Source organism: Sphaeramia orbicularis, chromosome 18, assembly GCF_902148855.1.
Source record: "Sphaeramia orbicularis chromosome 18, fSphaOr1.1, whole genome shotgun sequence".
Taxonomy (NCBI): Eukaryota; Metazoa; Chordata; class Actinopteri; order Kurtiformes; family Apogonidae; genus Sphaeramia; species Sphaeramia orbicularis.
In genome coordinates, this window is record NC_043974.1 from 33,530,577 (window position 1) to 33,555,624 (window position 25,048).

At 36.0% G+C, this 25,048-nt stretch overlaps 1 protein-coding gene across 1 annotated transcript in view; it reads right to left on the minus strand.

Annotated features, from left to right (window-relative positions):
* acap1 (ArfGAP with coiled-coil, ankyrin repeat and PH domains 1) overlaps window positions 1-22,023 on the minus strand; it is a 35,768-nt gene extending 13,745 nt beyond the window's left edge. Inside the window, exons 1-10 of the mRNA XM_030162000.1 lie at window positions 21,597-22,023; window positions 14,733-14,790; window positions 8,312-8,431; window positions 7,962-8,015; window positions 7,681-7,739; window positions 4,056-4,239; window positions 3,733-3,777; window positions 2,535-2,630; window positions 580-654; window positions 377-489 (exon numbers count right to left, since the gene is read on the minus strand). Of these exons, the coding sequence (XP_030017860.1) occupies window positions 377-489; window positions 580-654; window positions 2,535-2,630; window positions 3,733-3,777; window positions 4,056-4,239; window positions 7,681-7,739; window positions 7,962-8,015; window positions 8,312-8,431; window positions 14,733-14,790; window positions 21,597-21,649 (857 nt within the window). The 5' untranslated portion in view covers window positions 21,650-22,023. The remainder of the gene's footprint in view (window positions 1-376; window positions 490-579; window positions 655-2,534; window positions 2,631-3,732; window positions 3,778-4,055; window positions 4,240-7,680; window positions 7,740-7,961; window positions 8,016-8,311; window positions 8,432-14,732; window positions 14,791-21,596) is intronic.
* Window positions 22,024-25,048: the final 3,025 nt, after the last annotated feature.

The window sequence follows — 25,048 nt, forward strand, 5'->3', positions numbered from 1 at the left end:
TAATCATATGACAACAAATATTAGCATATTTTTCTCACAAGAGAATGAGTCATTTTTATCTACATTAGCACCAAATACACAGAATAATCCTAGATGCCGCTCACTATAAAATGAAAAAAAGAAGAAAAGGAAGCGCGTTCAGAGCTAATGTAGATAAAAATGACTGGTGACAAAAACATGACAATACATTTTTGTGTGATTATACACTAATAAATGTGAATATTAGATTGGATTTCTACACTTATATCCAACTAAATATTTCACACAGGACCTTTAAAATGATCAAATAAACTAAAATAAAGAATTAAAGGTAGAAGTATAAGACAGATTTAGCTGCTGTAGTGCTGTGACAGAGCTCTAATGGGTTAAACTGTACCTGCTCCAGGTCTTGAAGGCGTTGCTTGCTCTCTTGTAGAGGTAACCCTCCATAGCAATTCCATTAGCAGCGTCTGCATTAAAGTCCATGATGGAGTCGTCATAGGACATGTCCTGGAAACGTTTTACAACATACATACATATATGGAGCATGTACAGTAAAGGTCGGTGGTACTTAAGGAGTGTTTGTTTGAGTTAAATTACCTTTTTCTTGATGGCAGCGTGTCTTTGCTCCATGTCCCTCTTCTCTCGGGCTGAGTTCAGGACCAGCTGAGTGTGCTGTGAAGGTCAGAGATACTGATTTTACACCAGATCTGCTGCAAAATTATTCCAACTCATAATAAATGTCACTATGACTTTTTTTCTCTGTCAAACTTTCTTTACACCAGAAAGCCACTGGAGCTCTTATGCACAATTTATGAGGCTTTTCAGTACATTAACTGATTACAGGTTTGTCGTTTTTATTTGGCAATTGCACCGACTGAATGCTTTAAAATAAAGTCTGGTGTTTAGATCGTATTTAACCCATTTCACAAACTTAAATGAAAAGTAAAAATGCCCATTAAAGATGTAGTGCTTGATAGTTTTGTCATTAGTAGCAAAAATTCCATTACCTTTCATTATATTATAATGCGAGTGATGTAACAGGAAACAAGGATTCTATCTAATTCCGTGGACTGTGTTCAAACTGTAAAAAATCTATTTTGTGACAGATTTTGGCCAATCACAGGCATTTTCAGGCAGGTAGGCGGGTTAAAGACATGACAGACAAGTGTAATTACCAATTGCTGATCAGATACATGAATAGAGTATGTTTTCTTTCCCACAGTGGCGTGAGATGATGTCTATCATTATATTTAGTCCTTTCATTTGGACGAAGAGGAGAAAGCTGCAGAAAGAAGGTGTGTGTTTTCAATGTCTGATGTTATTTCCTCATGATTTTTACTCCTGTTGTTTTAAGTTTCAAAACAAAATTTAAAAAATTCTAATTCTATGCAATGTGGCAGCCTGTCTTATTTATTTATTAAAAAGATGGACACAAACAATTTCTAACTAGGGATATATATTTTATTTCTATTTTATTTTAATTAATTAATTTTATTTTATGTATTCATTTTGGATGTGTACGTTTATATATTTTTGTTGGAGTATGAGGTGCATCAGGGTTGGGACTAGAGTGGGGGTACGTAACTATGTTGTTATATTTTATGTACATTCAATTGTATAGTTAGAATTGTTACAAAATAAAAATTCAATATAAAAAAAGTACTTTGTTCAAAACAGAGGACCAGATAAAGCATTCGTCTGGATGTTTGATTTACAATGATTCCAGTTTGTGCATGTGATGTACGTACTGAGGTTTTATTTCTCATTCTTCTGTGTTTGTTATTTAACATATTTAACAGAGGCAGACATAGATCAACAGCTTCAGGATCAGATATCATCCTGCAGACTCACTCCTCAGGAAACAGGATTAAGGAAGCGTAGAGGCCACATGTTGCTTCCTGTGTGGAACTGAGATTGAACGCCGGTGCTTTCTCTAAAACAGAACTCATCCTTGAGCGTCTCTGCAAGTTATCCTTCCCATCATTTCCTGTTGTGGTCTGATTCAGTGAAAGCTGACAAACGCGCTTCCTGTTTAACATTCTTGTCATTAAACAGTCACCGTTTAATGATGCTGACGTGCGCATTTTTTCCACGTTTCCATAGTAAAAGAACAAGAGGACGGACTCGCTGACACACAAACTCACTCAGACATGTGAAATATTTCCTGTTGTTGCTCACTTTTTCCTGTCACAATGTAACTGTGATGTCATCTTGAACTGCCAACTGAATGATACCAAGAAGCGGTCTGATGCAACAAACCAAACGACGTTGCCTGGTGATGTCTGTTTATACCAGTTCACTTATATTCCATCTTTATTCCTCATAATCCGCCTCAAGATGTGTTCTCTATCAGTGGCTCGCCCAAAACCACACACTTTATATGGATCACACAGAGACATGACAGTTGGTAAAAACAACCCGTTATATTTATGTATGTTTTTAGAATTGTTGCTCTTTCACAGCTGCACATTCTGGTCTAGTTACAGACTTACGTAAATCTCTGCAGCTGTGGTTCGGCCACTGCTACGACATGTGTTACTAATAATAATTACCTCGTCGCTCAGCTTTCGTCGATACTCGTCCAGTTCTGACAGAGACTGGTGTCCCTGCTGGAAGAACTGGGCCTGGGCCTCCATTAGTGACAGCATCTGACAGCAAAGAGGAGAAGAAGGAGAAGGAGGAGAAGAAAAAGAAGAGGGAGATGGAAGAGAAGAAGAAGGAGAAGAGGGAGGAGAAGAAAAAGAAGAGGGAGACGGAAGAGAAGAGGGAGGAGAAGAAGAAGGAGGAGAAGAAAAAGAAGGAGAGGGAGGAAAAGAAGGAGAAGGAGGAGAGGGAGGAGAAGAAGAGGGAGACAGAAGAGAAGGAGGAGAAGAAGAAGAAAAAAGAAGAGGGAGAGGGAGGAAAAGAGGGAGGAGAAAAAAAAGAACAGGGAGATGGAAGAAAAGAAGAAGGAGAAGAGGGAGGAGGAGAAGAAAAAAGAAGAGGGAGAAGGAGGAAAAGGAGAGGGAGGAGAAGGAGGAGAAGGAGAGGGAGGAGAAGAAAAAGAACAGGGAGATGGAAGAGAAGAGGGAGGAGAAGGAGGAGAAGAAAAAGAAGAGGAAGAAGGAGGAAAAGAAGGAGAAGGAGAGGGAGAGGGAGGAGAAGAAGAGGGAGAAGGAGGAGGAGAGGGAGGAGAAGAAAAAGAACAGGGAGATGGAAGAAGAATAAGGAGAAGAGGGAGGAGAAGAAGGAGAAGAAGGAGAAGAAAAAAGAAAAGGGCGAAGGAGAGGAAGAAGGAGAGGGAGGAGAAGAAAAAGGAGGAGGAGACAAAGAAGGAGGAGAAGGTGGAGGGAGGAAAAGAAGAAGAAAAAGAAGAGGAAGAAGGACAAGAAGGAGAGTAAAAGAAGAAAAGGACGAAGGAGAAGAAGAGGGAGGAGAAGAAAAAGGAGTTGAAGAAAGAGGAGATGGAGAGGGAGGAGACGAAGGAGGAGAAAAAGAAGGAGAAGGAGGAGATGGAGGACAAGGAGAAGAGGAGGAAGGAGAATAAAAAGAAGAGGGAGGAGAAGGAAAGGGAGAAGGAGAAGAAAAAGAAAAAGGAGAAGAGGAGGTAGGAGAAAAAGGAGAAGTAGAAGAAGAGGGAGGAGAAGAAGAAGGAGGAGAAGGAGAAGAAGTGATGATCAGAACTGTAAAGGTAAAGGCTTTTCCAGCTGCAGACGTCATGTATTTACACAAACAGGGACATAAAGTGTAAATAGGCCGTAGTGAACTCACTGCCATCAGGATGTCTGTCTTCCTCTTGGCCTCAATGACATTAATCTGAAACAAAGTAAAGCCGTGGTTGGAGAAAGTGGTTGTGTTTCCATAAGCAACAAAAAAAAAAGAAAACACTCAGTGGACAGCTAAGCCTCTAGGAGCCCACAACCACAGGGCTGGAGGGAAGCCCCGAGGCAGACCTGTTATCATTCCAAACAGCAGAAGCTCCTCCACAAGCCCAAACCCAGCTGTGCATCTCATCCAGTTTCAGCCACTGGTTTCAGGTCTTACTTTTCCTTCATCATTTCCAGTTTGACTTCTTTTCAGGCATCTTTTCTCACCTCCAGGACATAATCCAGGGCCTCAGACCTGAAGGTTTTGCGTGCGTTGAGTAAAGCGTTACTGGCCTCCTCCACTTCGTGCTGCTTCCCTCGAGGGGCCTGGGCGTTCCTCGCCAGCGCCCCCTCCAGGCCTTCGCTGCTGCGCTCAAACTCTTTGCGCACTTCCTTGAAACGACGCACGTCTCTGGAGGACACAATGAGAAGACATTTGAGGCAGTGGTAGCTTGAGTGTTTAACTTTCAATGTTCCTTAAAGTGTAAGAAACCTCATTTAAGAAGGTTGACTCTAAAACACAGGTGTCAAACAGGCGGCCCGGGGGCCAAATTCGGCCCGCCAAAGGGTCCAATCCGGCCCGCGGGATGAATTTGTGAAATGCAAAAATTACACTGAAGATATTAACAATCAATGGTGTCAAAATCATTTTAATTCAGGTTCCACATACAAAAACATACAGCCTAATTAGATTTCAAGTGGGTCAGACCAGTAAAATATTATCATAATAACCTATAAATAATGACAACCCCAAATTCTCTCTTCGTGTTTTTTGGTGTAAAAAAGTAAAATAACATGAAAATGTTTACATTAACAAATTATACTTTTACAAAAAAACATGAATAACCTGAACAAATATGAACAAACGGAAATGTCTTAAGAAAAGTAAATGCAATTTTGCCAATATTCTGCCTTTTACTAAATGTTTTGTGGAATTGTAATGCACGTGTAAATGATAAACTGATAAACCGAGGCAGAATATTGTTAAAATTGCACTTGTTTTTCTCAAGACAATCCAAGTTGTTCATGTTATTCAGATTTTTAAGGAAGCTATGTAGATGTAAACCTGATCATAATAGAATTTTACTTTTTTCACTGTTATTATTTTACTGGTCCGGCCCACTGGAGATCAAGTTGGGCTGAATGTGGCCCCTGAACTAAAATGAGTTTGACACCCCTGCTCTAAAAGAAAGGCAGTCTCCATAGACTTCAGGTTGAAAATGTCCAACTTTATTACAGAAAGATGCATATTTACAGTCTGTGAGCATAGAGTGAATACTTATGTAACCTAAACTATAATTGGACTAAGGCTTAAAGTTATGTATAGTTCACGTTTTGACACTTTTAGCACTTTAGTTGCTAGATTTATCAACTTTTTTCTAAAAGCATCTAGCAACAAATTTAGCTACTTTTAAAATTTGTTTGGAAACTTTTATTAAGTTTTGAAAAGAGACTCAAACTCTAAAACACACAAATTTCCTGTAAAAGTCAGTGTTTCCAATTCAACCACTTTGTTGGTATATTTAGAGATTTTTCAGACCCTTCTAGAGACTCTTTATCAAAAAAGCGACTTAACTTTTTCTGGTGTGATTGGAGTCTTTTGGAGACTCCGACATGAAAGTACGTATCTTTCTTTGTTTTCTCTATTGACTCTTTTTGGTCCATTTAGATTGTTAATGTAGACTGAATACTGAAAATGTTCTGGTTGAAAATGTTCGTGTTTTACTGTTACTTATTGTAGGCTCATGGGACATTAACTCTTTAAAACCTGATGTGTCATCTCTGACACACCCTGTGCATATACAGTTTGGATGGATGTAACGCTTTCACCGTTTGTGCGATTGGAAAAATTCCATTGGTTTCTGAAATTTGAGATGTTGGACTTTATAGGTTTTATTGGGTCATTACAGTAATTTCACTCACCCCTGTACTAAAAGCTGGAGAAGAAGCCGTTTTGGCAGTATTATAACATGCAGTAAATTGTAAATGACTGCTAGATTTTGAAAGTTCAAAGTACTCTGGAAAAATGGGCAAAAGGACCTTTTTATAGTCAAAATAAGAAAATAAGTCCAGACAGACCATTTCAGGCAGAGTTTAAATTATATAGATAGATATAGATATATAGATTATAGTTCATTTGTAGTTATACACATATTTAGGGTATTTTTATACTAACTTGGGACAATGTCAACAACGTTTGTTCACAGTTTTGAGAAATTTTGATGAATTAATTTCTGAAGTGTTAAAAAATTTCCTTTACTTAAAATGGACCATATTTTGATGGTTTATAACATGGAAATAGTCACAGATATCAATATAGTTACTATTGAGCACTGATAGGAAGTCATATATGGACTTTCATTTGGGTCCATGACCTTTGACCTTGGTTGACCTTGATGGGTCAAACTCAAGGTCACCAATGTCTGGATTTCAACAATCTTATTCTCCGAAACTACTGGTTGAATTAATTTCAAATTTTATATATAACTTCCTTGGGAGAATGTCTACAAAGTTGTTCACAATTTTGAGAAATTTAGATTTTTGAATTTTTGACAAATTTTTTGAAATGTTAAAAATATGCCTTTACTTATAATGGTCCATATTTTGATGGTTTATAACATGCAAATGATTAGAGATATCAATTTAGTTCATATTGAGCACTGATAGGAAGTCATATATGGACTTTCATTTAATTATTAGTTGTGTTCTCCTCCAGTGAAAGTACCACCCACTTCTGTTGGGAGACTGATATGCATCCAGACCACAGGACTCTAACATAGCGGCAGAACCTGACAATTTCACAAATTCAACTTGTTATTGATTCTTGATCAAGGTTATAAGAGTTTTGGATTTTTCATTATAGTTAAGTCTTATTTAGTTTTGACTTTTTTTCTCTAATTCAGTTAGTTTTAATTTGTTTTTAGAGCAGGTTTGCTAGTTTTTATTATTAGTTTTTGTTTTTCTCTAAATTTTTAGTTTTCGTTTAGTTTTAGTTTTTTCATATCTTTTCTCTTCTTTGCCATCGTATTCACATAAATCCATAGAGGACTCTCCTGCTTTAGTCTCCATGTTTCCAGGTACAGTGGGAACCAGAAGACGACTCTAAACCAGGTGACAGACCGTGAAGTACCGTATGGTGCCAACAGCTAAAACTGATGGAGTGAAATATATCAATTTCGTATCAATCTGCCATTGACAAAAACAAAAACAAAGGGAATTTTAGCTATAATTTTATACATTTTAGTTAGTTTTATAAGTACAAATTACAGTTTCAGTTAGTTATCGTTTTTTTTCTTTTAATTATAGTTTTTATTTATTTCAGTTAACGAAAATGTTTTTTCAATTCTAGTTTTCGTCATTTCGTTAGTTTTGGTTAATGATAATAACCTTGTTCTTGATAGAACATGCCAGTGAGATACAGGTCCATTGGTCTTATTTTTAGATGTTGTTCTAAAGCCAAAGAAGGGCAGATTCTATTATAATCCAATTCAAACCTGATGTCGACTCTTTTCATTACTGTTTAGCAGCTGATATCAATCTCAAAACTGGACACGAGTTCAGGCTCAGTTTGGTTCAAATTAAACTCATGCCAGTGTCACATGCCATCTAATATCCTGTTTAATCTACATCATACCCCAGAGTAGCTAAAAAGACAGATCCCTGTGAAAAGAGGGGGATGAGGATGTTTTTAATGTGGTGTGTTAATTGTTGGCAGAGATGTAGGATGGTGACTCTGAGTTTGAAGAATGTGACCAGCTACGTTATGAATTACTGAGAGAAATCTGATGCTTTCCACATAAGGAGATACAAAAGCAAAAGGATTAGACAAAAACGGTCAAAGTGGGTCACTCACTCTTTCACAAAGTTCTGCAGCTTGGATTTGACAGACTTCTGTGTGGTCTCGATCACTTCCTAAAAGGGACATGACAAGAAAAGACAGAGTAAGAGGGTGTGGGGAGGATGGGGGTGGGGGTGAGATCTATTCGAGTGAACACAGACAACTGTTAAATGTCAAATGCAATGTGTACAACAGTGAGCTGCAGCCCAGTATGACCACACACTGCAGAAGATAAGCATCACGACGGCTCTGCAAAGACAGTAAAAGCCCAGAACGATAAGGCAGCGAACACTCACCCCCTGGGCGTCCATGATGTCAGACAGCCTCTTGGAAAATTTGTCCAGACATTCCTGCAGGATAGACAAACCTTCCATGAGTTTTATCAAACACATCAGCGGCTTATATCCTCCACAGCTGTACCTCCTTAGTAGGTAGGAAACAGCCTGTGATCCTCAGTTCACTTCAATCCACTGAGTCTTAAACCTAAGCCTAAACATCCTGAAAATCAGATAAAACTGGCTAAAACAGGGCTAAAGTAGCTACACTTTCCACTTACTGTGGCATTATGACGGAATGAATGTGAAAATGACGGTTGGACTTTTATCTACATCAGAGATAACATGAGTGTATAAATAACTGGTGTCACCTCCATCAGGCTGTCTCTGGAGCAGTGGTGACCCAGCTCCCGGAGGCCGTTGATGAAGCTCTTGCTGGTCTGGCAGTAGACCCTGCCTGCCTCCAGCATGGCCTGGCATTGTTTTACAAGCTGCACGACACAAACAAGCAAAAAACAAGAAAAATAAAGTCACAATTAAACAGTGTTAACATTGAAACATAATGACCGTGCCTTTGCTGCTGCAGCTCCTAAACCTCTCCATATCAGACAGGCCTCCTCTGTTTTTAAATCCCTTCTTAAAAACCATCTTGTCTCCCTGGCTTTTGAAACCATGTGAGATGTTTGAAGGTACTATCTTTATTCTCTTGTTTTTATTTGCTAGTGGCTTATTGTTATTATTTATCCATTTTATTTATTTATTTATTTATTTTGTTGTTTTAATTGTATGGCTTTTAAATCTATTCTTGTATTTTATTATTTTTATTTGGGTTTTATTTATTCTTCTGTATAGCACTTTTTCGTTTTTGTACAGTTTCTATGTCTTTAAATCTATTGTGTTTTATTCCTCTATTTTGGTTTGAATTATTCTTCTGTACAGCACTTTGGTCCACTGCAGTTGTTTTAAAGTGCTTTACAAATAAAGCTGGATTGGATTGGATAATGAAAAGTTAGTATGAGAGGCTGCTTTTTTAAAATATTATTTTAAATGTGATGTTAATTCTTTACAGGTTAGTGGCAAGCAAGATGGCTCTTACATTTTTTAAAAAAATCTGAGTTTATGAGAACATGTAAACACTGGAAACTAAGTTTGTGTTAACCGAATATCCTCGGTAACGCAAAACTATTTTAATTGGATGAAATTCATTAACAAACATGCTACAAACAGAAGGATTTTTTAGATTAGATAAGATAAGACTTTATTTATCCCATCGTGGGGAAATTTCACAGTTACCAGCAGCAACAAACAACAAGAAAGTGCAGAGAAAACGACAGGTAAAAAAAAAAAAAAAAAGAAAGAAAGAAAATATAAATAGACACATTCAGCAAACAAAAGTCTAAGTTTCCTAATCTTTATTCTCCTTTCAGACTTCTCCCCTCTTTGGTTTCAAACAGCTCTTGAGACTTTTGTCAAATACCACATTGTGTTAGCTAGTTAATCAGTAGCTGCCTTTAGCAATCTGCCATTTAGTAATTAGTTAGCATTAGCTAGATGTTCATTCAGATTATGTTTCTATACATACCATATATAGATGCAAACAAGATTATAAGATTTAAATCATTGTAGAGTCAAATTATATCTTTCTAGGTCTTGGTTCTTTTGTTTCCATAAACTAGTGAGAAAAAAATTGGAGGATTTTATGCTGCTGAATGCCCCTGCTGTGTTAGCCCGCTAGTCACAAACTAACTTTAGCTCCCTCCCATTTAGTCATAAGACAGTATTAGCTAAAATGTCCTATTGGATTGAGTTTGTACACATTTAATAAACATACTAACATGTTAAATCATGTTGAAGGCTTGCTCTAGATCCGTTTTTGTTTTCCATGAACTTGTGTTATGCTGGAGATTTTTATGTTTCCAACTTAGCTTTCTAGTTGCTAGCTACATTTTACGATCTACTAACTGTTATGACACTTGACAGTCATTTACCATTATTGATATGATCTCTTGGATTGTGTTTTTCACATTCAATAGATAGGCTTTACATATACACATTAACCCTTGTAGTCATGTTTTAGACTTCACTATTGTACTTTCAGGTCTACTTTAATCTGTCAAATGCTCATACTTTGTTAGCCATGTTATTGATAGCTACCTTTAGCCACGAGGCATTTAGCATTAGTTAGACAGATGTCCTCTCAGATTGTCATTTTGATTAAAAACTGGCTAAAGTATGTATTTTCCAAACATAGAAGTAACACCTAAAGTCTTGCAGAATTAATTGTTGATTGTAAACAATAACGAAAATCATTCTTGATTATGCTAAGATGGTATATCTAGTTAGTAGATATGATGGCTAACAGCTCCAAATGTAAGGGAGATGTTGATACAAATACTCAGTTTTGAGAACTATAGTTTTTTTTTTTTCTAATAAGCTGCTTTTATGAACCAATGATGATTCTGCTCCTGTATATTCAGGTGTCTCACCAATAGGACCAACACTAGGACCCTTAAGAAGGTAACAACAACAACTCAGACAACATCCATTCTTATTATTTACAGCTGAACTTTAATTATTCTCTTAATGTGCCACTTAACTTTTGTCGTAACAAGGCCTGTTGCCACTTGTGAACACTGTTTTTTTAGTACTCCAAGTCTGATATCTCATGTAATCCCCAGCCTAGTGGGAATAAGTCAAAACATGCATGTGGACGTGCAGTTTCTTCTTGTTATGTCTCATGTCATTCCCTCCCACAGATACACCTCAGAATCCATGGCTGATTATAGGGTGTGGATTTATACACCACATATGTTGGACTTAAATAGCGACCATAAAACATGATTATGATGTAATCTTTGGGAATCCGAAAAGTTCCCTTCGTAGAGGAATACATCCTTATAATTTTTTGGTGTATTTTTGAGATACATGATTTAATATGAGTGTTAACATTTTATATATATCCAACTGCAATGTGTAAATGTTAAAATGTGCACATTTATGCACTAGTGAAACAGTACAATCCCTGCATTTTTTGATAGGTTAAGTTCATTTTTCAGATAATACTTGCACACTTTAAGATAAGCAACACAGTAATAGTAGACTGCTACTTGAGCCTTTATATTGTGATATTACTACTTTTACTCCACTAAAACAGTATCGAGGATTAATTTTGGTTGCCTCTTTCGTTAGAAAAAAAAAAAAACAATAGGACCAATGTCCCTGTATCTCACCAGCATGTTCTCTTAAGAATCAATAACAAGTTGAGTTTTCAAGGCTGTCAGGTTCTGCTGCTATGTTAGAGTCCTTTAGTCTTGGCGCAGGAGATCAATGTCCCAAAAGAAGTGGGTGGTACTTTCACTGGAGGATAACTCAACAAATTAAATGAAAGTCCATATATGACTTCTATCAGTGCTCAAGAGTAACAATATTGATATCTCAAACGATTTCCATGTTATAAGCCATGAAAATATGGCCCATTATAAGTAAAGGTTTCGTTGGAGAGGACGTTTGAAGAAATTGGTAATGAAGATGGCGCCGAAAATGATGCCGGACACAGAGCTTTCACGATAGCTCATGGCCTATCGGTTGAGGAGTTAAAAAGGACTTTGGAGTTGTGACACACTGTCATAAATAGAGATCTGTGGATATATGAGATGTCTGCCTTTGATTTAGAAAACATGTTGGCTGCAGAACAGACAAAGCCGGCTTATTTCACTGCATTTCATTTTAAATTCTTGCTCTGTGATTTGTTCTGTTGCTCAGTTTTCAAAGTTTGATGGTAAGAACTGATTGTTTTGCTCAGAGACACTTCAGTAAAAGATAAAAGTTGCCCTAAAGACTTGAAGCCTGCTCATCCAGTTCTTTTAACGTCACTGCTACCGTTGTACGTGACGCTCTGAAACCTGAATTACTGCCTGGTGGTTGCCTGCTTCCTCCAGCCAGAAGGCCTAATGTCACAGGTTAGTCTTCATCAACTGGATTGAATAAAAAGAAGTTCTGTATTGATTCCAGTGAAAAACTTTGTCTTCACCTGAGTCAAATTTGATATTTTATTTGTGACAGTGTTGCTTTGACCATTCATCATTCCAGAAACCCACCTGACATTTATTGTTTAAAGCAAACAACTTTTGTACCTGCACCAAATAAACTTGATAAGCCCACTCATGGACTGTCAGAGTGGGTTTTTAGCTTGTAAACGTGTAAACAGTAAATGTCAGTTGGGTGTTGACAATGATGAATGGTCGACGGTCAATGCAGCACTGCCTCGAATACAGTGTCAATCAAGTTTTCCCTTTTTATCACATGGTTTTTTAATCCACATTAATTTCTTATAATTATTTTGTGTTTCCCTCATCCTTACATTCACATTCACTGTTATGACTGATGAATATTAAATAAGAAAAATGATGAAACATGACTCATCATGACTGTTTTGGTCAGATTAATTTAGAATGAATCAAATTATTTAGTGATTTATCCCTCCATTTCACATTTCTCATTAGTTTTAACTGCTGCCTGCCTTTTAATACCTGTTAATTTTTGTATTTTTCCTCCAATAGAGCTGCACATTATAGCATCATCCAGCATCACCACTGCAATGTGCATGTGAGCAAATGTCCCATAGGATGTTGCGCAATGTCAAGTGAAGTGTTATGTTGCAACTTTTTTGCTGCTTGATACAAAAGGAAAACTGCATAATTTGCAAATTCCCATTTCTAAAATGTCTTTCTAATGGAACCTTATGTATCCATGCAACCTGATTCATGGGTCATGGACTAGTCATTATTAGACCATGACATAAAAGATATACAATCAGTTTATCTACAGTAAAAAACAAAGGCAGTAGTTGTCGATTGTAACCTGAGTAAACAAAGAAAACTCATTAAAGTAAATATGGTCACAAATGGATGAAAGAATCAATAAATTCAAAAATCACTTTACATTCAAGCGGATTTTTGAAGGTATAGTTGATAAAACCATGTGTTATTTGCTATTACATTACTCATAAAAGACACAATGAAATGAAAACTACTAACAGACAAAACAATGAGTATGATCAAAAGATGCAACAAGATTAAGAGACTTAAGAAGATATATCAATATAAAAACAAAGTGATTTTGTGTCTTGGTGCATATTTTAATGTTGAAAAATGTATGGGTTTCACAACACTGAATCAAAATGGATAAAAAGTTACATTAAATAGTTGAAAACATTATCTAACTTTATTACTCTTGTAGGAAAATTCAGTCTCTGCATTTTATCCATCATAACACACACAAGACCTAGCATTAGCATTAGCGATTAGATTACTACTTAGCACATTAGGAGCAGTGAGCTGCCATTAAGGAAACCTATGTACAACTGTTGTTGAGGGTGGGGAAAACCTCAAAACATCCTCATATCATCTTTTGTGAAGCGAGAACAAATAAATTCAACACAGAAGTGGTTTGACAGGGAATTAAACACACAACTGTCTGGTAAGTGCTAACCGCTACGCCACCGTACCGCCACAATGATTCAGTCAGTTCTTAAGATAATTTTTTGTTTTAAGCTGATTTGTATGATAAAAAATTGACAAATCCTTAACAAACATGTCAACAATGTAGAGGAAAAACATACAAAATAATTTTAATGACACAGTTCTTTTCAGAGCAAGTGTAAGATATAAATACATCCTAAAGGCAAACATTTTCATTGCATTATAAAATTAGAGTGTGATAACCGTAACTACTGATCTCTGAGGAAAATTATCACAATATAATATAATAAAAACAACAACATATTAAATATCATCATTGCTTCATCACTAATTGAAAAGCTTGGAAAACAGAGAGGATTATGCTGATTTTTCTTCCCTAAAATCCCTTCTTTAACATTTAACCCATAAAGACCTAAACATCCACCAGCGACCAAAATCATTGACTGGGATAAAATTTTAAATAACTGTTGATAGACTAATCCTATCAATACAAGTAAATAATTGGTGTAAAATACAGTTTGTCATCTTTTCATGGTCATCAGATATGACCCATTTGGACGTTCAGAGGCTCCGTAGTTACCGTGGAAACACCATCATCTTCTACAACACTGATTCACCAGTAAAACTCATGGAGTTGGATCAATGACAGTGGATGGAGATACTTAGTTTATGTTTAGTTAATGATATATTTTGCAGAAAAAAATATGTTTTTCTTCAGTTTTCTCTGTTTCTGATGTAATAACCCTCAACTTTAATCTGAGCATTAATGAACATCCACATAATTATTACATTAAATATAGGAAAATACCTGATTTACACTTCAAAATGCAAAATACAGAGGACAATATTAGAGTAAATAATGATAAATTACTCAAGAAATGTTAAAAATAGAGAAAAATTCATTTGGGAACTGACACAAAAGCAGCACTGGGTCTTTATGGGTTAACAGTCCCATGATTTTAACAAACTGGGGCTAAACTAGAAATACGTGCTTCCCAGAATCAAACGGTTTTCTGGCTCATTCAGTATCATGAAGGAACAGAAACACACTGTTCGAGCTGATGAATAGATCTGAAACTGTAACACCCAAACACAAACGCATGGGAATGACCATTATCGACCCGAAGCAGAACAAAGTGTTGTTCTCTGTGTGATGTGACAATATGATGGGGAAGCAGCACCTACAGATACTTCCTGTTCGACATCAGGTGATAAATACCTGAATGATCTCTCACACACAGGCCTAGGTGGGATGTCAGTGTGGAAACATCAGTGTGTGGTGTCATGTATGGGGGCGTTCACAGTATCTCACCTTTTCTAACCGGGTCTCAAGGTCGCTCACATCGTTTTGGACCACTTCGATCTCAGCTCTGCAGAAAGAAAACACTCACAAAGTCAAGCAGTGTCACTGAAAACAAAATTACAATGATAATAACATCTGTAAATATCCTCAGATCAATATTTGTAATCATAATACTACACATGTTTATGCATTGCAGGATCTTATTTTTAACATCTGCATATGTATGGGAAGAAAAAAAAATAAGGAAACCCTGATTTCTCGACACTGGTAATTATATTGTTTTATATTAATATTATATCGGCATAGGAGTAATAAATATATACCACAAAAACAAAATAAAAAACAGAAAGTAGCATTGGTAATGGCATTGGTTATCAGCCATAATGTCCTTTTGTTATTGGCCACAAAAATTTGGCAATTGGTGCAAAACTTATAAATAACAGATTAATTTCAGTCATTTTCAACTGTATTGACACGATAGATATCTATTTATAATCAATGTCAATGTTTTCTCCATTATAGCAAGGCTTAGGTGCAGCACCCAAGTCAAATACTACAACTATTACTACTACTACCTCTACTACTACTACTACTACTACTACTACCTCTAAACTACTACTACTACTACTACTAATAATAATAATAATAATGATAATTATTATTATTAGTAGCAGTAGTAGTAGTAGTAGTAGTAGTAGTAGTATAAATATGATGTAACAAAAATTCAATGAATTCTGATAACTCAGCGTTTGTTATTATCTTTCCTAGCTCTTCCAGTTCTTTTAATGTTAATTATATTATATTATGGTCTAAAACAAAGTGAAACAAGTGGTGCCAGGGACAACAAACCCCGCCCCTCGCATGTATTGCAACTTATTTTGGCATCGATCCAGCTGATGTTGTCATGTCTATGTGTATGCTGATGTCAGCATATTAATTGCCTCCACATATATGTGCCAAGTTTGAAGTAAATTTAAACTGTAATGGCAAAATTACTTATATCCATATATATTCATATATATTTTCATATATTTCATATCTCATACATACATAAAACTAATGTTTTTATTGACATTTGAAATTTCGTCCATTATAAGTAAATGGGAGAAAAAAAATTTTTAAATTCATAAAAAAATTTTAACTTTGAACTATTTTTCCCCAAATGTAATGACATCTTTTCTGGGTCACTGGCAATCTATAAACCAAATTTGGTATGAATGCAACCAATAGTTTTGCTGCTAGACACATATATTTATTTATTCATAAAGTAGAGATTGATCGATTGATTGATTTGGTTGATAAACCGGCATCAATTTTTTTCAGGGAGGAGGGTGGGTTGATATCGGTCAATTAATTACCCGGTCCTTTACAAATTCAGTATCATGTGGCCTCTCACAGTATATAGAATTAATCTGATTAATCAAGATTTCCTGAAAATGTTGAAAAATACCTAAATCCCGAAGGTAAAAATTGTTCCTCTGCAGACATTTCCTGCTCAACAAAAATTCCTAATTCAACCTGTTTGCTTCTTCTTATAGAGTATATTAAATGTAAATATGTTTCTCCAGCCATATATGACATTTAATGTTAGTAAAGAAAGAGTTAGTTTGAGTCCCAACATACTGAAAAAACATTAAATGTGAAAATACTGCAATTAGGCTGAAAAGCATAATAAAAGTACATCTTAAATACTGTATTATTAAACTCTCAAAGTACATGATATGGACAAAAACATTAGCATCTTGTGTTGGACTTATTATTGCTGTTGATTGGACATATTACCATGATAATAATATTCATGTCAAATCTGTATTTTTTTAAGCTTAAAGGCTGATTTTTCTTCCAGAATGAGAGCTGAAAAAACAGACGACAGATATTTATAGACAGAAGGTGATAAATATTTCAGAAATCTACAGGTAGAACATTGATAAGAGTTATAATGAAAACAAAACTTCAATAGGTAGGATAGTAGAATTGAGTAAAAACACAGAGGCTCTATGTTTTCATAGTTGACAATGTAAACAAAATAACCCTCAAAACAAAATAACGTTCATTGCACTGAAACACCTGAATTCAATCGGAATAATTACAATTTACATCTTATTTTCTTCTGTCCAGCAAAATACATATAACACATACATGCTCAAAAAGTAATTTAAGATGTATTTTACTTGACTGAAACACTGACTACTGTGCAATGTGATATTTGATGACCTGATTATTGCATCAACAGAAGCTTCCTGCATCTTTTTACACACTTAAATTCACTGTTTCTGTGAGTGGAAATGGAAACATGACGTGAGTCTGCAGAAGTAAGACTCTGTAGAAGATAGAGTGAATTTAACGACAGTCAGGTTTTGTTTTGGGTGATAACGGCGTCTCTTTCTGTTGAATGCACTTGAGTCTGTCAGTTTTTGTGACACTCAGTATCTCTTTTTGCCTCTTGTCTCGTTTCAAACCAACAGTTGGGGCATGTGGTTTCCGCTGCCTTCCACCAACAGTACAGAGATGGAGGAAGATGAACAGAGGCGAGACTGACAGAAGACAAGAGACAAGAGGAGGAGGAGGACGGACACAAGGACTGTTTGTGTCTGCGTTTGTTCGTGGACACGCATTTGAGGTCATGCCCTGAGGACCTCGGGTGACCTCTGTGCACTGCGGCCAAAAAACAGAAACAAGACTGTAGGATCATAAAACATCATGTATCTGTCTGAGATGTTGTACTCTCACGAGAAGAAAGTGCTCAAGCGGTTCATTCTCCCCACAGAAAACACACTTCCTGTCTCTTCTGTTGATCACCTCAACATATCTCAACTCACTTCCTGTTCTCCTCCTACCCTGCCGTTACCTAGCAACAGGAAGCAGTGCATTTAACTCACAGCGAAGAGCTGAGCAACTTTGCCGCCATTTTCAACGTAAATTGTTGCACATAAAGCACTACAGTTTGGTCTTTTTTGCTTAATTTTTTTTTGCCTATGCCCCTTGATACTGTCAAAAGGTATAAAATGTATTGTGTGTTCTGTCGTGGCATCAGGATATAAAATCAGAATCATCTTTATTCGCCAAAAAATTAATGCTAGTTGCATCAGTGTTCACCTCTGTATATTTAATTTACTGCTTCTAATATTAGAATCCAGTTGTTTCAAGTTTTGTTGTTCTAGTTTGGTCATCTGAAGTGTTATTGTCTTATTTCAGTCACTGCAGGTGTATGTCTTTCACAGCAAAACTGGTATTTGTAGAAACTGACAATTAGAATCATCTTTATTTGTATGTAAACACATACGAGGATTTCTTCCTTTGCTGGTAGATGTCTAATTAGTAAATTCTAAATACAAGATATAATAAAAAATTTAATAGGAAAATAAGAAAAAAATAAAGTCTACATACATAAGGACACAGTATCAGCGAATAGTTATAGTGCATTTTTTGTGCAATTGTGGATATTAAGGGTGAATTTGCAATAGACAGCAGAAAACTTCACCTCAGCCATGTTGGACTGAAAGGTGTGATCATAACTGCACTGCTTTCAGATCTGGTGTCCTTTCCAAAGCATCAGTTCAGTTCTATCTCCTGCTCTTTTCCTCCAGTTCCTCGGCTTATCTGTCTGATTGACTGTGTTTATACGAGCCTCCCCCTCCTCCTCCTTGCCCTCTTTCCTCTCGCTTCCTCCCCCCTGACACGAGCCCTCACCACTGCAGCTTCCACAACTCAAACTTTCCACCACTGTGCGAGACTCATAAATTTGCTGCACGGGCCACGGTGGGGGTGGGACTCATGGGTAAAATATGCCAAATCAGCTGGACGACACACCCAGCTATGCCAAACGCTCCACTTGCAAAACCCACATCTACTGACACTTCCCTTTTGATTACACCAGATGCTGCTTTTGTGTTGAAAGAAAAATGATCAGAGTTTATGGCTGACGGGCTGCAGAGCCACGTTCACACTTTAATTAGAAACTTTGTGGCATTTAATATAGTTAAATAGACTAGTGAGTAGCTGACAAATGTCTGTTACATAAAACCACAAATACCACAACCTTATACTACAAGTAACAGCTCTGAATATAAGACGATATTTAGTAAATGTATAAGGTACTTATTATGCAAAATGTTATTATTATTAAGTATGATAACATTCTTTATTTCTTAGAAAAACTGTAATTTGTTAATGTGGAGCCAGTTTTAGATCATTTCTGGAGGAAAGATTAGCAACATATATCTTATAATCTATAGAAATGTATGCCATATCATGATTTTCTTTAACGTAAAAAGTACTTACTGATATTACTTTGTGACAAAAATAATTATCATTATTGAAATATATGTTTTTCTTTTTTTCCTTTTGGGTTAAGTTTGTTCACATTCTCAGTCAGAACACTGATACATATTTTGTTGTTTTGCGTCATTTTACTTGTCCATACTTTGATGTTGAGCACACATTTTGACATTATAACTGTTTTAAATGTGCTGCTGCTTAATATTTGAAATGTTCTGCTGCTGAGATGGTTGTTTTGCATATATATATATATATATATATATATATATATATAGATAGATAGATAGATAGATAGATAGATAGATAGATAGATAGATAGATAGATAGATAGATAGATAGATATAGATAGATCATATGTGCTGACACAACCTTAACATTATGACTAAACCAGAGTTTAGATAAATGTGGCTGAATAAAAATTTTAATTCCCTACAATGTGGTGGAGTAGTTATGTTAATATAAGATTTTCTTTTTGGAAGCAGCAGATAGTCAATGGCTGTAATATAAGGTCCTAATGAGAACATTAGCAACAATTTCTTTATTAATTTAATAGACACTTGGCTTCTGGAGCAACGGCTACAAAATATAAAGACAAAAATCTTGTAAATTTTCAAATTAACTTAAACTTCGTGTAATTTCATCACATTTTCTGACTGAAGAGGCAAGTTATGGCTAGTTCACTAACCTAGTATCCTATATTATAAAAGGGAAGTGGACTCTGTCTGTGTGTGTGTGTCTCGGGCATCACACAAAATTCAGAAAGAGGCGACTGCTGCAGTTTGGCATACATATGTATTTTTGGTCAAGGATAAGACTAGTGAAAACGGCAAGTTGATAGGACCAATATTTTGGGAGACATTAGTAATTTTGGAATGCAATAGCCTCCCAATGGCGAATCATGTTGCTATGCCCAGAATCATAGAATCATCATTGAAGTGGGTTACCTAGCAACAGATAAACAATAGGGCCATGTTGCCATGGTGTCAAATTTCATGTGCAGAAACAGACATGCCAGCTGAGAGGTTATTCAACTGAAAATACCAGTGGAATTTACCAAGAAAGTAAAGAAAGTAAAGGGATGAACTGAACACGGATCAATGCGCTAGTTAGCTATGGTTATTCCATAAGCTAATGTTAGATCAGGGGTGGGCAACTCTGGTCCTCGAGGGCCGATATCCTGCATGTTTTAGATATTTCCCTCTTTCAGCACACCTGGTTCAATTAAGGATCAGCTCATCATCCAGCTCTGCAGAAGCTTGATAATGACGTAACGGCTTCCTGGTGTGATGGAAGAGGGAAATATCTGAAGCACACAGGATACCGGCCCTTGAGGACTGGAGGTGCCCACCCGTGTTAGATACTTATAGCTTACTATATTACATTAGCTGCTGTTATTCACTAAATATTTGCTGCAGTTAGTGCATCAGATAATGGTGGCTACAGTTGGACAACATTAGCTACAGTTAGCTCACAGCATGACATTAGCTGCTGTTTGTAACCTTAACAATAGCTGCAGGTAACAAACTACATAATGTTAGCTACAGTTAGATAACATTAGCTACAGTGAGCCTAAATGATATTAGCTACAGTTGGATTTCTAGATAAGCTTAGCTGCTATTAGTTAATTATGTAAAGTGAGCTACAATTAGTTAACTAGATACCTTCAGCGGCTTATTGTATAATCTTAGCTCTCTATAGCTAGTGTTACCAAGTGAGTTAAAGATTTCCAGACAATGTTAGCTATAGTTAGTTCACTGATAACCATAGCTACAGTTAGCTAGCTTTAGCTGCAGTTGGCTCACTAACTTTTGTTAGCAACTGCTAGCTCAATAAATAACACTAGTAATAGTTAGCTTCCTAGATTACATTAGCCACATTTAGCTCATTATATAAAAAAATATCTGTGGTTTGTTTACTGTTAGTTAAATACAAACGTCCTATGTATGTAACAAAAATGACATAATATATTTTTATTTTATTTTTTTTTAATAGCAAGATTATCTGCAGAATTATTATACTGAAAACCACAAAATTGCATTAAATGACATAACAGGAAGTAGCAGCATTTTTACACGTGTAAAAGAAATGAAGTTTTTTGGTGTGATCAGAAATAATAGTGGTTGCATCAGGTTTAACTTTGGTTATTTGTCAGTTCATGAACAGTTTGCATGCAGTTTTCTTACAGATGCTATTAGTTATTTCACCAACAGAGGACAGACAAAAGACAGCATGATGGACATGTGTCTTATTGAGCAGACACAGAGTAAACACCACTGTGTTTAGTCTGATGTATGTCATACATCATGGATGTGTTCATGAAGGGGTGGGTTCTGGTCTGGTCTCATTGGGGGGGGGGGGGGGGGGGGGGGGGGGCGAGGGGGGGGGGGGGCGAGGGGGGGGGGGGGGGGCGAGGGGGGAGGGGGTATCCAACAGGGTCCTCCTCACCCCCCAGGACCCAGAGTCTGTATTTACAGCCTTAGTGGGTTGTCTGTTTACAGTTCCTATCCCTGAATCCAGATCTGACCCCCTTTACAGCCTGTAAATTGGACCAGACACGTGTTGGAGCAGGTCCAGGTGTGAACAGGTGAGTCTTACCTGAACCTAGGGGAGTCTTTCAGACACTCCTCAAAGTCCAGTTTGACAGTCATCTCCTCCTCAGATACTTTCAGACTCTTGTGGATCCTCTGGACGGTAAACTGTGTAAATCCTGTGGGTTTTATGGCTCCACGTAGACAGCCTGGATCATGGTTCGTATCCCCGGTCTGTGGGGCTTGTCCTCGGGGGACACTCGGAGCCTGATCCGGGTCCTGTCACTCCGGATGAATGGATGTCAGCGGCGACAAAAACATGCTCATCCGACGAAGAAAACAACGACAAAGTCTTCCAGGAAAATCAGTATCCTTCACGGACCTAAACGGATCGATAATCCCAGATGAACTGGTCGGATCGGATGCGGATCGGAGTCCGGATGTTTCGTCCCCGGGTTGAGAACCGGACTGAGTGTGTGTGTCTGTGTTTCCGGGTTTTGACTGTGGTTCAGAAGAAGGAAACTGCACCAAATGACAGGTTAGAAACTCACAAATACAAGAAACACTCACATCCTTTACTTTCAACAGGGTCTTCAACTCAGTTTAGTCCAGGGCCCATATAATAATATATAAATAAAACTTTTCTCTATGCTTTAGTGTGAAAAAAGTAAAATTATATTATATTATATTGTATTATATTAACCCATAAAGACCCAGTGTTTCTTCTGTGGCAGTTTCCAAAGATTTTTATATCTATTTATTCATTCTGAATTGATTTATCACCATTTATTATGATATTATTCTCTGTATTTTATGTTTTTGCAGTATAAATAATATTTTTTCCCTATATTTAACCCTTTAATGCATGAATTATGAGCACCTTAGTAAAGATTTTTTCTTGAGTGTTTTTATTCCTCCTTACACATGAAAAAAAAAAAAAAAAAAAGTGATTTTTTTTTTTTTTTTTTTTTCTTGGAGTTACAAAAATGTCCATGCATTTAATTTTTAAAGTAAAGAAACGTGTTTAAAACCCAATATCAGAAATCAAATCAAATTTTATTTATATAGCGCCAAATCATAACAAAAGTTATCTCATGACACTTTACATCAGGGGTGTCAAACTCATTTTAGTTCAGGGGGCCACATTCAGCTAAATTTGATCTGAAGTGGGCCGAACCAGTAAAATAATAACATAATAATATATAAATAATGTCAACTACAAACTTTTCTCTGTTTTACAGTGAAAAAAGTAAATTTACAATATGAAAAGGTTTACATCTGCAAACTACCCTTTCAAAAGATGTGAATAACATGAACAAACTGAAAAAAAGAAGTGTAATTTTAACAGTATTCTGCCTCAGTTTATCATTTACACATGTACTTTATAACTTACAGATCACAGTGGATCTACAAACACACAAAACATTTAGTAACAGGCAGAATCTTGTTAAAATTGTACTTACTTCTCTTAAGATATTTCAGGTTGTTCATATTTGTTCAGGTTATTCACATTTTTTGCGAAATTCTACTTTGTTTTAGTGTAAATACATGAAAATATTAACATTTACAAAGAGACAAATTTGGAGTTGTCATTATTTATATGTTATTATGATAGTATTTACTGGTCCTGCCCACTGGAGATTGAACTGGTCTGAATGTGGAACCTCAAATAAAAGGATCGTTAATGTCTTAGCATAATTTTTGCAGTTCACAAATTCATCCCACGGGCTGGACTGGACCCTTTGACAGGCTGGATTTGGCCCCCGGGCCGCATGTTTGACACTTGTGATGTAGATGTTCATAAAAGCTCAGATTAAAGTTGTGCTTTATTATATCAGACACAGAGAAAACTGATGAAATTGTCACTTTTTCAACAACATATATCATTAATCGAACATAAAACAAGCATTTCCTTTTACTGTTATTGATCCAACTCCATGGGTTTTACTGGTGAGTCAATGTTGTAGAAGATGACGGTGTTTCCATTGTAACTGGAGCCTCTGAACGTCCAAATGGGTCATATCTGATGACCATGAAAAGATGAAAAACTGCATTTTACTCCAATTATTTTCATGTATTGATAGGATCAGTGGATCAACAAGTATTTAACATTTTAGATCAGTAGATGCTTTTGGTCACCAGTGGATGTTTGGGTCTTTATGGGTTATTCTATCATTTAAAAAAATGTGAATAACATGAACAACATGAAATGTTTTGAGAAAAATAAGTGCATTTTTACCAATATTATGCCTCAGTTTATCATTTACACATGTTCATTACAGCTTACAGATCACAGTGGATCTACAAATACACAAAATATTCAGTAACAGGCAGAATATTGGTAAAATTGCGCTTACTTCTCTTAAAACATTTCAGTTTGTTAATTTGTGCAGGCTATTCACACTTTATTGTGAAAGGATAATTTGTTAATGTAAGCATTTTCATGTAATTTGACTTTTTTCACATTAAACCAAGAAATTTGTGGTTGTCTTTTAAAGGTTATCATGATGGTATTTTACTGGTCTGACCAACTTTAGATCATATTGGTCTGAATATGAAACCTAAATGAAAACTATTTTAACATTCTTTATCGTTAATATATTCAGTGTAATTTTTGCATTCCACAAATTCATCCCAGGGGCCGGATTGGACCCTTTGATGAGCCAGTTTTGACACCCCTTAATCAAAGTTTTCACTCTTATGAAATACCATTAAACAAATTCAAATCAAGTGTTTTTTGTTTTTTTATATTGATTTATTTCTGTTTTACAAATCAGAATCAACACATGCACTTGTATTTCATTTATATATATATATATATATATATATATATATATTTTTTTTTTTTTTTTTTTTTTTTTTTTTTTTTTTCCCCCCCTCTATCTTCACCATATTGTCCTGCATGAAAAATCCATCTTAAGTAAAAGTACTTTGGTATAAGCAGCAAAATATTACAAGTAATAACACTCCTTATGCAGAAATACTCCTTTCAAAGCCTCCAGAATAAAAGTAGTGAAACTTCATCCAGTTTGAGTCACTAATAAATGTAAATTCAGTCCAAATGCTGGTTGGCTGTAGTTTCACAGATACAGTGTTGGGCCAAAATGTGAAATAGTGTGGATTAATGATAGAATGGGTTTTGATCCAAATGAATGTTTGTCTCAGAGTAAAACACTGTACATTACAATACATTCACTTTACAGGTTCTTTATACTTGAACATTTATATATCTATTGGATAAATGGACAGAAACTAATACACTATATGGGTTATACAGTAAAAACATCAGCACCAGCACATTGGTCATTTGTTTTCAATTCATCTTATTAAAGTAGGTCAGATTTAGTACATTTAATCTCCAAGGCAAATAATTTCTAAAACAGCATTGTAGACCACTGTTATTCTGTTGTTATCACTGATACGAGGTAGATTAAAGTAAGAGTAGCTTAGTTTTAGCTACAGATTTACATGATTTATCTCAAAATATGACGAGATAAAGACCATATAGGTGTGGGAACA